Source organism: Syngnathus acus, chromosome 21 (assembly GCF_901709675.1).
Source record: "Syngnathus acus chromosome 21, fSynAcu1.2, whole genome shotgun sequence".
NCBI classification, from domain to species: Eukaryota; Metazoa; Chordata; class Actinopteri; order Syngnathiformes; family Syngnathidae; genus Syngnathus; species Syngnathus acus.
The window spans coordinates 1617948-1631963 of NC_051105.1; the positions used below are offsets into that span (position 1 = coordinate 1617948).

At 45.1% G+C, this 14016-nt stretch overlaps 1 protein-coding gene across 1 annotated transcript in view; it reads right to left on the reverse strand.

Annotated features, from left to right (window-relative positions):
- Positions 1–14016, reverse strand: part of LOC119115382 (low-density lipoprotein receptor-related protein 1B-like) — a 136665-nt gene that overhangs the window by 15540 nt on the left and 107109 nt on the right. The window contains 19 exon segments of the mRNA XM_037239819.1: positions 271–403; positions 1169–1275; positions 2452–2568; positions 3301–3420; positions 3847–3966; positions 4388–4504; positions 4652–4745; positions 4949–5097; positions 5183–5371; positions 5459–5658; positions 5788–5969; positions 8198–8320; positions 9033–9118; positions 9205–9388; positions 10319–10506; positions 10702–10842; positions 11293–11415; positions 11912–12040; positions 12641–12760. Of these exon segments, the coding sequence (XP_037095714.1) occupies positions 271–403; positions 1169–1275; positions 2452–2568; positions 3301–3420; positions 3847–3966; positions 4388–4504; positions 4652–4745; positions 4949–5097; positions 5183–5371; positions 5459–5658; positions 5788–5969; positions 8198–8320; positions 9033–9118; positions 9205–9388; positions 10319–10506; positions 10702–10842; positions 11293–11415; positions 11912–12040; positions 12641–12760 (2622 nt within the window).

A 14016-nucleotide genomic window follows, 5' to 3' on the forward strand; every position in this document is an offset into this window, starting at 1 on the left:
AATTTCTAATCCCGTGTCGACTTGCATTTCATCTTGTTTTAGCTGAATTTAGGTAGAGATAAAGCAGAACATATATAACCCAAATAATACCGCTATCATTTCTCACCAGACTTTTATATTCCAAACCTGTCCCAAAATGGCACGGACAAGAAAATCATCCCAAAGCCGAATGATAAGAAACATTTTTCTACCCTGCTGGAGGATTTCTTTTCCCCAGAAAAAGAAAGTCAAGAAAATATCAAGAAATGTTGTGTTGATTGTATCGTGTACCTGTTCCATGGCAGCTTCTCTCATCCTCTCCCATCTTGCAGTCTTCTTGGCCATCACACAGCCACTTTTTGGAGATGCAGAGGTTGTTATGACAGCGAAATTGGTCATCGGCGCAGTGTGCCTCGCAGCCTTTCTGTGAGCCAAAGTACGAGCAGGAATAGGAAAAAAAATAATCAAACACGCGGTGGCAAAACGGTGCTAACAAGGGTACTCGTCCAAAACAAATGTGCAGACTGTGTACATGGCATAATATGATGGCAATCCCGTTTTTTTACAAACACCCACGCAGAAACAAAAATGGCAGCGCAATATGTTACACTTGAGCTGATACCCACAACAGTAAAAACACAGTTCATCATCCAGGTTTGAAAATAGCGAGTGGGTGAAGAGCCACTCGTGCTTTGTACCGCGCATCCACTTGCGACGAGAACCTTTGGAGCTCATTTGCGGCGCTTTAGCATACGCGTCTTTTCAGCCCGGGCTCAAGGATCCGAAAACGGGCCGGGAGTTTAACGCCGTTTAACCGTGGTGACCCTCAAAGCGGCCATTGGGGTTTTGAAAAACGGGCTGGGAGAAATTAGAGCTGCAATATGCGGTGCAAATGTTTAGATAAAGACTAATATCCAAACGAGATTCACTAAGAGTGATGAATAATTGCACGTGTTTGCCCCTGAATTATGTACTGCATCATGACTATTGATGATCCCACTTAGATGAAGCACCACTTGTACCATTGATGTTTAGTACTCGCCATATCTTAAAGGAAATTAGAGCCAACGGGATTTAGCATTTCTTAAGTGTATGATGCAATTGAATATAATCCACCTTTTTTTAAATTATTGTCAGATATTTATGTTCATGTCTTCCCAGGGTGTTTCAAGGTCAAAGAAAAACTTGCCTCATCCGAATTATCCAAACAGTCGTAATCCCCGTCGCAGCGGAATCGGGAGGATATGCAGTCTCCGTTTGCGCAGGCAAAGTCTTTATGGTTACAGGTGACGGGTGCTGCCAAGAAAAGAATAAATTAGATATTGGAAAAAAAAAAGCAATGCAATCATGTAAATCAGATTTCCAGAAAGCATCCCCCCCGATATCGTTATTAGCCAAATGTTTGTGTTCACAGCCGTGTACTAATGCCTTGAAAAACAACAACAAGGACGCAATTGGAGATAATTAGACTCATTTTGTACGGCTGATTCGGGATAAGAGCGGAGGCTGCTGGCAAAGCTGATCACCATGTAAATGCATTCAATTCTGCTTCTGCAATCGACGGGGGCAAAACTCTCGGAAGCCAAAAAGCGTGTTGCTGCCATTTAGTGTGTCCCAAAGGACCATATTAGGACGCAGCTAAACAGCTGCATCAGATCCACTCTCTGGGCTCTCCCCCTCATTATCCTGGGCCGTGTGTGTGTGTGTGTGTGTGTATTGTACACGCATGTGCGCGTCGCTACTCAATTCAAAGTTTACAATGAAAAAAAAAAAGCAATATTTTTGCCTCCTTACGTTTTATTTATGAGCCAGCCGGTTTAATACGGTACAATCAAATGTCCCAGCGGTGTGGATTGAGCAGTTACAGTATGAAGAATAAGAAACTTATAAAGACATAGACAAATGTTTTATTTCAGGGGCCACATAGTTTCCTTCGGAGGGCCATTATGTCAACCCGAATAAATGTACGAACGCCTCATATTATGAACAGTATAAGCTACAAAACAAACTCATTTTCAAATTAGACTAGTAAGAACTGTTCAAATATTTGAAAAAGATGATTTTTAAAAGTGAAGACAATTTGCAATTTCAGTCACGACATGAATTTGATGCGCAATTTGTCCACGGGCCACATAAAATGATGTGGCGGGCCGTATCTGGCCCCCAGGCCTTGACTTTGACACCTGATTTTGATCTTAATATTGTTTTAATCATGTGTATATCCGGCACACAGTCTTTGAACAATTTGAATTATAAATATTCACAATCCAGTGACTCCTTGATTTATGACGGCGTTCGGTTCCCATGGCAACCAAGTAACGTGAGCAATCATTTAGGAGTAACGGATGACTGAAACTTTTGCACAATTGACTTGATAGCGCCACAGGGGTATGCGTTTGAAGGGCGGGCTCCCGTTTTGGCGCGTTGCTGACAAACCCAAGTGACGGCAGGCGGATGAGTCGGGTTACTCACTGCAGTTCTGCTCGTCTGAGTTGTCTCCGCAGTCGTTCTGGCTGTCACACCTCCAGTGGTCCGGGATGCAGTTGTTATTTTCGCAGCGGAATTCATGAGGTCCGCAGGTCTTTTCATCTTTTTCGTCAGGTGCAAACAAACAATAAGACAAAAAAAAAAGCAGCTTCAAAGAGCATGAATATTAATGCGGCGCTTGCGATCGTATTTTGTGGGCGTAATGGTGGTATCCTGCGGGTTTTCGCCTCAGCAAGTTTGACACAGAGTTCAAAACGCAGTCTGTTCACCAGAGGCGAACACACCAGAAGATGAAATACCCCAGCGCACCCTTGTGACACCTCCCCCCCCCAAAAAAATAAATACAACCTGCTTCAAAAGAGATTCAGGACCATTTTTTGCAGCATAACAATGTTGAATCATTCACAGTTAGCAGCCGAGCAAACCAAACAAAAGTGAGGAAATAAAAGACAACCTGTCCTTTTAGTCTTCGACCCTTTGGCCATAATCCAGTTCCACTTTCTTTTTCACTTTTACTGAATATCGCATGTGGCCAACCGAGGTGAGTAGTAACAAGCAACCTTTGATTGTGTGAAGATAAACTTTTGTTCTAAAAGTATTCCAACACAAATTTCAAGGTCAGCTGAACAACCCGAGAGGTTTCATCGCAGTTGGTTGGCAGCCGTGCGTGCACATAACGTGCAATCTGTAGCTCGAGACTGATACGTCTCGAGGTCTGAGACGAGCCGAGTGTAAAATTGATTCCGCTTAAATCACGTTCCCCCAACCCCGGTGGCTCGAAGGGAGGAAAGCGCAATGTTGTGATTTATGCTTAAGTGGATTTGCGCAACTCACCGCAATTAGCCTCGTCTGACCCGTCGGCGCAGTCGGGGTCCTCATCGCAGACCCACAGCTTGGAGATGCAGTGCATGGAGGCCTTGCACTGGAACTGCTCAGAGGAGCACGTACTCTCGGCTGCACGCGCAAACACGGCAGAATGCGAGTGTATTATCAAATCAATCTGGAATATTAGCACGACTATCTCAGAGAGCATGTTGATATTGGCTGCCGCAGTGTTAATTGCAACACAGCATTCAAAACCACATTCGGGTGAAGTCATTACTTTCCCCCTAATTGGAGCATTTCTTTTCTCCTTCCGAACGCCTTTCCATTCTCAGTCGCCCCCGCCGTCACCCCTATCGCAATCACACGCAAGATAAACGGAGTAAAAGGAAAGACGTGAATGCAGAGCGATAGTCTGACGTGGAGACAAAGAGGTCTCAATGTATTCAAAGAGCTCCTCTCGAAAATGCTTTAAATCCGTTTCGATTATTCTGGGGGGACAAGAAAAAAGACATTGAATACGGGGGACCTGATATTTTCATTTCGTCGTGAACTTACGGCAGTCCGTTTCGTCTTCTCCATCGCCGCAGTCGTCTTGACCGTTGCAGCGCAGATTGAGAGGAATGCATTTCTGTTTCCTGTTGCACTTGAACTGGCCTGAGAGGCAAATGTATGTCTCTGAAAAAAAACATCAACCACATTAATATCCAGCCGTCCGTCCATTTTCTTTGTTACAGTCGAGCCCATTAGCCCATCATCTTGAGAGATGCTTTATTTATATTTGTGAGGGGACACAATGTACGGACTAGTCCTCCCAAAAACAAAAATATGGAATATTTGCGTGTAGCTGGAGCTTCAACTCCAGCAAAGGACTCTGTCACTCCCACACTATCAACCAAGAAGATAGAAAAGAAATGTCCTTCCGATTTGGGGTCGTTGTTTCATTCGTCACCATCACAAAAGTGTTACTTTCATGCGTGGCACTATTGTGGTCCTAATCAGCTCCGTAAAAAAAAAAAGTGCTGGGAAAAGCTCGGAGTGACTGAAATGAATGAATTTGTCCTCTTTGATGTCCTCAGCGTGTCATTCACTCACTCACCGCAATTGGCTTCATCCGAGTTGTCGCCGCAGTCATTCTCTCCATCGCAGATGAAAGGAGGAAGGGCGCAGAGACCGGTGCCGCATTGAAAACGTCCTGGCTGGCATTTGAATTCCGCTGTTGTCATAGCAATAGAAAGTCCATGCTGTCAAATGGCCTCGGAAATGAAGTGCAAGAAAGTCACTTAAAGTGGCTCTGCGTTAAGAATGTTGTGTTTGTGGCCTATTTGCGGTAATTCCGATTTTTGGAACCAAGTGTACTCACGGCAATCTGCAGGTTCGTCCGAGCCATCCCCGCAATCATCCACCGTGTCGCATTTCCACCAGAACGGGATGCACTCATCCGTCCCGCAGCGAAACTGTTGGAGAAGAGAAGAATATGCGCTAAGTCGACACGAATCCTCCATTTTAGCTTCAAAGCCAAGACACAAATCAATACTCAAGCATCGCACGGGGTCGGTAGAGCATGTCAGTGAAATGAAGACTGGCAAAGCAAAGCCGTGCAGTTTGCCTTGGGGGGAAGTTGCGATGAAGACTGGAAAGGAACGTCATCATTGCTGACCTGACTGGACGTGCAGTTGGAGAGGCAGCTCTTGTTGTCAGCAGCGAGGTAGAAATTACTGGGGCAGGCGCATTGGTGTCCCCCGCCGGGGGAGAGCAGACACAAGTGGCTGCAACCTCCGTTTGCAATCTGACACTGGTGCTTGGCCACTGCGTAGAGGCGCGACAAACGTGAGTCGGGACACTCCAGGCAAAACCTCTCAAGGAGACTGCCAGTGCCAGATGGACTTTCTACCTTCAGGCTGGCGCAGAGAGTGGTAGACCTTGATGGATTTGATGGCTTGCCAAGAGTTGAGGAGCTCCAGCCCTTGAGCGCCGCTCGTCTTGTGAACTCGCCGGAGTGATTTGGATTTGCCGTCCGTCCAGTAGATGAAGTCCTCGAACAAGGTCAGCGCCATTACGCCTTGGATGTGATCGTAGGACACTGGCGAGGGACAGATGGTAAACATCTTGCTATTCTCAGAGGTAAATATTGTCTTGAGACAAAAATGCTCCTCTTTCCGATAAGTACCTTTGTGTCTCTGCGTGCCTTCCATATTGGCAAAAAGGATATGGTTGTCGTCCGCCCAGTAGAGCCTCTTGTTGGTATAATCGATAGCGAGAGCGGTGGGGCTATAGATCTCCTTGTCCACGATGACCCTTTGCTCGCGGCCGTCCATACCGATGCGGCCGATGTGCGGCGGTTCGCAACAGTCTACCCAGAACACATACCTAGTCAGTAGAACACAAGAGTTCAGATCCTGATCCACTTAAAAACAATGACACCGCACAGGAATTGCCGCCACGAGAAGAAATCTGGGCCAAAAAACAGAGACGACGGTGATCATTAGATGCACATACCCGGTTTGCGGGTCCAGCACGAGATCGGTGGGGTTCTTGAGGCCTGAGCTGATCAGCACAGTTGGATAGAGACCATTGGCTTTGGACACCTCCAGCGTTTTCTTCTCAGCATCACACCAATAAAGATTCTTTCCGATCCAGTCCACCGCCAAGGCGCTGGGAACTGCTGTTTTGTGGACAATCTGAGGATACAAAATAGTCCGTTTCACCGCCGCGTCTTACCTGGCCATGCTTGAACAACTACAAAACAAAAGTACCGGCACGTCGAACTTGCCATACTTGTGTTGGAGTCTAATTGCAAAACATTCCTTTTAAACAAGGCGTCCAAATGAAGTAAGAGTGAAAAAGGCCCACAGCAGAAGCAATTTGTTTGTTGACTTTCAGCATAATGAAGCATTTTCATTCAAAACTAGCTTTGGAGCGAGCGCACCATTAATAGTGAGGAGAGAAATCAATACTTCCGAGGCAGCAATTTCTTCTCTGTCACTCTTCCGTGTTTGTGATGTCTCTGTGACTTGCTGTTGTTGGCAACATTGGTCTTGTCCTGTGCCTTTATTCTCCCATTTGTTTATTTCTTTTTGGTATTCTGCGCATGCTATCGGAAGAGCCGGTAGGCGGGCAAAGTGCAAAAATGAAAACAGCCACAAGATGAAATCAATGAAGGGGAGCTTGGTGATAAATGCCAGACTGCAGCTACTGAATGTGGTTCGGAAATACACATGAAAGCAAGATGCGTCTTTTTGTAGATCACACGGCCACTTATACACATCTTACAGCTATCAACCATCTGTTATTCCAAACAGGAATCATTGTGTACGGCGCATACAGTGACTTCAATGAGAAACTACAGACGCGGTGCTCCAAACATTTCTGCCGTGGCACGGCGGATATAAATAAAGAAAGAATAGAAATAATCAATTCATGATTGATTCACAAAGTATTGTGGCTGTGGACTGACAAACTCATGAAGGCGATCTTACAAAAGTCATGTCGTCATTTCAGCTGTGTATAAGTCCAGCAAAAAAGACATGATATTATATTATATTACAAATATTATATTCATCTTTAGAAAAAACTCCATCGGGTGCGCTGGAAATGTGCTACGGGCTAAAAAGGACAATCCCCCCCAGTGCAATTATCAAACACTTAGAGCCAATTGTTATCTGGCACCAGTCAGTAATTGTAACGCAAAGCGGCTGCCTCGCATCAACGGCCATTCCATCTGCGGAAACGTAAATTTTCTGCTTTAAGCAGATATGCCTGGGGACAAGGGAGGAGTAGAAAGATGGAAGTGTTGGCAAGCGCCGCTTTGTGAGTGAATTAGCGCAAAAGTGATGGAAGGTAGTCAACGGATGGGGAAGGAAAAAAAAAAAGAAATGTGCAAGTATGTGGGAGTGCCATCGATATCCCAATAAATCTCTCCAGCTGGCAGATCGAGCAGATGCCGTGAACACAGCACTCTGTCTGCCATTAAACAACATGATGCGCTTTGAGGCGTTCTCTCTCGTCATTACCAAGAAAATATATCGTCTTGGCAAACCATTAGGCTCTCACCCAAGAAGCCAATTTAAAGCGCAAAATCAAAACACCAACATGTCCTTCATTGCGCAGAATCTTCAAAAAAGGCCTCAGGCGGCACAAAGAACATATTTGTCAAATAAACTTTCTGCTCCAAACTTCACAATCATGACATTATTCAGAATTTGACTTGGTGAGTTTGAATGTGTTTCTTAGAATCGCCAAGGTGAGTTTATTCATCGTTACGGAGAAAGCACATAATGAACAACCTTTTTGATGAAACTTGGAAAACGTTGTGTAAACAGAAAGTAATAATTAGGCCGATACCTTTCTTCCAAATGGCAGGTTTGACGCAAAGGAGATAGTACTTAAATTGAGATGAAGAATGGACACTGATGAGCAGCTTGCAGAGCAAACTTATCAATTCAATTTATCTCTTCATTATTCAGATAAATTTGCATTGCGACGAGACCTATCGCCTTGTCGTACTCGTGTCGAGCTTAGAAGTATAAAAGCTTCTTTTAATTAACTTATTTGAGAATATTCAATTCAGACACTTTATCCTCTTGCGCAAAACATAATCCCGTCGACATACCCGCCAAATATTAATGAGATGTGTGGAGTGCGGTACTTGACGCCCACCCAATGACTTTGATAAAACACGTTCTTGGAAATCAGTCAGAGGTATGTTTACTACTTTTTATAATTTTCCATCAAACATTGCTGCAAATATTATTATTATTAATGATATTATTATTAGTATAACTATTATATTGAAAATATTATAACATTATAATAATTCTAATTATTATATTATAAATAGATGATATATTATAATCTTATTATTATGAAAATATCTGATTGATTGACAAAGAGCCGAGTGGACAATTACCTTAAGGTCGCTGCCATTGAGTCGCATCCTGTTGATCTTCCTCCCACTGGGCCGGGTCGAGTCCACCCAATAGATGAATTCCTTCTTGTAGTCAAAGTCGATATGTATGATGTTGTTAAGGCCCTGGCAATCACACAAAGAAAAAATAACAATATATATCATTCGATTTTTAATGATGGCCTTTGGAATAGCACGTTGGGTCCAATCAATGCGGCAGTGCGAGTCTCACGCTTCTACCCGCCTCACAGGACCTCATTGTCACTCAGACGAGCAGACACTTTGAAAAACACTCCCCTCCCCCTTCTGTCTCACTCGGATGCTGCCTTGAAAAGGTGCCAGATAATCCGGCAGGTGAAATGAGACATCTTCATCAGATCATCAACACCTTCCCAGACAGGCGCCAAAGTGCCCCTCGGGAGCGTCGCACTACTTCGAATATCATCTGTTGAGATTAAATCAGCATGCGCCTTTTTAGTATCAGCACGCTCAGATCTACATTTTTGACTGTCCCTGTGGAAAGTATAGAAAGCTTCCGGCAAAGTTAACGACAAGTTTGTCATCAAGTCGTGTTCCAAAAAAGCATTCCCGGTTTTACACACCGAGAAAGCAACCGTTGCTGATTTTCTGCTCTACATCTTCAATATTTTATCAAATGACACGACGCGGACATGCTAGGTTTGTTTTCTGTCTTCAGTATGACTCGTATATTCAAAGGTTTCTTGGAAACATTTGGGTCAAGGGTTCCAAAATATTCCTTCCGTTGCAGCGTCAGTTACCATGGCACGAAACGGTACAAGGTAGCTAAGGTGGCAAGGCCAAAGGTCATTTGCCTTACCTGTTTCAAGATGGTGTAATTGGAGCCATCCACGCTCAGCTTCCGAATCTCGTGGTGGTCGGCCATGATGAGAAAAGGCTCTTCGGCTGCAAAGGGGAACGCATGCAAATGGCTTCTCAGTCAACACTTGAATTCTAATGAGAGAAAAATGAAACGCTGAATCTACGCCAACCTGATGCAGCTTTGCAAACGTCCGGGTTGCGCTGGAGGGCTTCGTAGCCGTCCACGCACAAGCATTTGTAGGAGCCGTAGGTGTTGATGCAACGCTGGCTGCAGGGGAGGCTGCTGGAGCATTCGTCCACATCCACGCAAGTCCTGCCGTCGTCCTTCAAGCGGAAGCCGGGCCAGCATTTGCACTGATCGGAGAACCAGAAGGTCCATTTGAGAGACACGACGTGACCAAGAATGCTGGTCTCAGCTACTGTTGTGCATATTGGCTGGCTAGTCTCCAGTCTACTGCTGAGACCACAAATGTCTGAATATCAAGGTCCACATCGATGTGCTCCTTATCCAGTTGTGACCCCGTCACGGCAGGAAAGCGCAAGTTTATTGCGCTTTCAGCTTCTTTTCAGACACAGCGAGTCGCTCGCATCTTGGGCATCCAGCGGAGAAGGAGACAAATCCAAGGCTGAAGGCATAAACATTCACAGTGTGACAGCAGCGATGGCCGAGGCTACGCCGGATGCGGCCTTGACCCGGATTCCACCCTGACATCGCACACCAGGAATAGGCAGTGAGCGCAAGCACTTGTTGGCATCTGATTAAAGTGTCCTTGAGAGATTCAAAGTGATCGCAAAAGTCAACGTATGCACGGCCCTCCCGCTTTTACCAGCTCGGGACGGATTTAGCAGCAGCCGCGAAACGTTCCACGATCCACCTTGAGAAGGCGCTCGGCCGGCATCTTCGAATTTGAACTCGGTAAAAATGTATTAGTGGAGTCGACGAACAAAACGGGATTACTTTCTTCGCTCCAAACACGATTCCCACAATAAGACAAAAGCAACAATGGAGCAATGATTTCATGGCTCTGCTAGAAGACAGAAGAACCTTTACGCATCTAGTCAGATTGCGCTGAGTCATCGTTTTTTGGATTATGGCCTCGAGGGCAGGGATGGGCAATTTAAATGATGGAGGGTGCCCCCGTTTTTCATCAACACTACAATGGGGCCCTCATAGCAACTTCCTAACCAGCTGTTTGACAAATATGGCATTTAAAATACGAACAAAAGATGCACCGGCCGACAAAGATTCGCACCCAATGAAGTCGGTTTGTAGCGGGCTCTTACCTTGTAGCCAACAGCGAGATCCTGGCAGTCCTGCGTGCAGCGGCTCACTCGTCGATTCAAGCACTCATTGACGTTGCAGTTTCTCTCATCCGACTGGTCGCCGCAGTCGTCTCTCCCGTCGCAGAGATTGCCCTCGGAAATACAGCGTCCGTTGGAGCACATGAAAAAGGAGCCGTTGCACAAACTTCCTGAAAAGACAGAGATGTGCATAAAGCAAAGTCGCTGGGGGATTTTCTTTGTTTTTTGTCCTGACGTAGGACCTTGAACCATTTAGTCACGGGCGCTCGCTGGGTTCTAACGGCTTTTGTTCCAATGGCGTGTCCTCATCACTGCCGGCAAGTCTGTTTCAAAGCTTCCAGCTGGGAGTCAAACGGCACTCTTACCTGCGGCCAGACATTTGAGGTTGAGAGGCAGTTCGTCCGAGCGGTCGGGGCAGTCGGCGTAGCCGTCGCACTCCCACTGCGCGCTGAGAAGACAGCGGCCGTCCCCGCAGCGAAATTCTCCCGATCCGCACGAGCGGTACACTGCACAAAGACGGACACACGCATTTTCTGCAAGCTGCACACTGACAAGCCAGTTTAACGGCCGACTCAATTCTGCGATAAGAGCCTGGCAACAGTGGTGGAAAATATATTTCTATTTTTTTTGCACAACGTATCATCAGTTTCATCAAAATAAACAAATGACAGCTCATTGTCTTATGCCCCAAAAAAAATCTCATTCCAGATTGTTTCATTTAATCAACAATAATTCTCCGTATCATTTTAATCATTTATGAAGCTTGTTCGAGGTGCATTGGCATTTTTGACTTCATTTTCGTTTTCCTACTGTCATTCGCAGCCCCGAGCTGTCATTAGGCTATCCTATTAAAAATTGGAATGAAAGAGAAGAAGTCGAGCGCATGCAAATGAGGTCATCGCGATAAACGGCAAATGAATATTCAGAGCAAAAGGGCGCCAAAGTCGTGGACTTGCCGCATTCCGCAGACTCGTCGGATCCGTCTCCGCAGTCGTCGTCGTGGTCGCAGACAAATCGCTGGGGGATGCAAGCTTTGTTGTGGCAGTGAAAGGAGCTGTCGTCGCACGAGTTGTTGGGTGCTAAAAAGCACAACGACGCAAAGTCTTCAACGGAATAATAATCATTTGTGTGAAAATGCTGAGTGGGCATTGGCAGCAATGTAAATGAGCTGCAAAAATATTTCAAGGCTGCTGGCTGGCAATATTATTGCAGACTCTCGATGGATTCAAAGTCAACGAACAAAGTGCACAGCTCAAGAAGACTTATTTTTCTCCCCTCCGTAATGGCTTCCAAGCTTTTTACATAAATATCAAGGGGAAGGTAATGGACAAAAAACGATATACTCGCAAAGCTTCCATTGACATCGATCAGGAGTCTAATCGCCATGCGGCCGCCAGGGTAATCGTTTTGAAATGCTATGTTTGCATTTTAATATTATTTGCTTCGTACGTAATAACAGTGTTTTGTGATTTCTGGCTGATCTGATTCACCAAAGTGTTTGATAAAAAAAAAAAAAAAGCCTAACTGCAGCAGTGACCTGGTCAACTTTGATAAGACAGCAAGTTTTGAGTTTACCACAGCCAGCTGCAGAAAGTTCATCGCTCCCATCAGGGCAGTCTCTCTCGCCATCACAGAGCCAGCGTTTCGGAACACAAGCATATGATCCCGGGCAGCTGAACAGCCCTGGGGCGCATGTCACTGAGCCTGACGGAAAAAACAAAAGCCGTAACAATTTGGATTCATGGTCAAGGTATAATTGCATTCGTAAAAATAGAATGCAATCAATTGACTGTTTTCTTATAATCCGACTGTATTTTTTGAAGCCACAAAAACATTCTCAAGGAGGAAGCAGAAGAGAGAAAACAGGCTGGATATTTTTAAAGGCCCTTGGCAAATATCGATTGGCCCATTGACTGACATCTACTCCCATATAAAACTGTAAACAAATTGGTTACTTCAAATCCAAGCTTATTTGAAAAAAGTTGGCTGTGATTAAAACTTGCACGGCTTTAGTCCGTGATGTAAATATTTCCTGATGAACGCTAATCTGCTCATCTGCTTTTCATGACTCGCACGCGTCTTCATCCCCCGAAGTAACTGTGCCTCGTGGACCTCCGTTAAAAATCTATTTATGACCACCTGAGTCATCAGAGACGCCTGCAGTCTCCTTATAATCTTCTCATTAAGATTGCTTTATTTTGGTACATTGTTTTTTTTTTTGCTCTGCTTGAGGAAACAGAAGGCGTTGTGTCCCGTCACGCAGTCGGCGCGACCTTTCCTGTCGACAACTTAACGGGCATTTACCGCATATTTGCACGCTCTCATCGAGGCCGTCGTCGCAGTCGTTCTCGCCGTCGCACAGCCATTGTTTGGCGATGCATTTATTCTTGGAGCAGGCAAACTGGTTCCACAAGCATGACGAGTCTGCAGAGCCAAGACGGGAGGGTGGGGGACAAAAAAATCAATGGGCACATTGGGGACAAATTACCACACACACTTGAAAGGGCTGAGGGTATTTATTTTTTATCAAACGAAAGACGCCCGGCCTCCTGGTTTGAATTTTCTTTGCCATTAAGCACCGCTCAGATGACACAAAAGAAAAGAATACATGGAACGAGAAAGCACACTTAGTTACCGCCGTGCTTGTATTATTCACATCCAAATATTTCCCGTAATGACACTTCAGGGTCACACACAGAAAGTAAGAAATTGTTTACGCGGCAACATAACAACACACTTCAACACCAAGCGATTTTCGATTGATGGATTTATATGTATGACCTGGAGGAGATTTCCATACAATTATTTGTATAATCATGACCCCACTAGCTTGTCTGTGTCTCTGCATGGTTAGCATAATGCTACGTGTACTTATACCTCCTGAGGCAAAAATATGTGCTTGTTTTTTGAACTGAAACAAAAAACGGTACCCTGCGGGTAGGTCACACTCATCCACTGGCACGTTTAGCCTTTTATATGTACTTTTTTTTTTTAATTGTCGTCTACGATTAAATGTGGCCATACAGCTCGGCTGGTGAAACTAAGCTAATGATGATGGCCTCCATGCAACACGCTTTTAAATATCAAAGCTCGGAGGAATTGATTATCCGGGGTAATTTCCTGTCATCTATTTGGTAAGAAGCAGCCGGTGCTGATGGGAAACAGTTAGAGGTTAATGGAAAGGCATGGTGGCTAGCCATGATGATGTGGAAATGCACATATTGTCATGATGTGCGTTGAGTGCGCGTCTGTCTGTAAGTCACTCCGCGTTCCCGCCCCTCCCTCCCGGGAGTCGTTCAATGTCGGCTTTCTCGCCGTTGCCAGCTCTGACGAGAGAGGAAAAGAAGGATGCGCGCTGCGGGTCAGGTGACGGCAAAAAAAAAGAAGAAGATGGCTATGGATTCTGCTTGTGAAGCTTCTTGTGCATTTACCTTGCTGTCAGACTTTGAAGATGTAAGATAACGCTTCGAAGCATGTTAAATGGCTAAAAGCGGAAAGTGTGATTATGCAGACTCGCTGTACGTGAAGGCAAATTTGCACTTCAAGTGCATTACAAAATAGCAGGCCTGACATGTTAAATGTATCAAAGTCACCGTATTCTTTTCTTTCTCACACCAAGCGCTAAAGCATATTCTCCTCAGCCGAGTGACAAATGATTATTTTATCCAAGAGGATGTAGA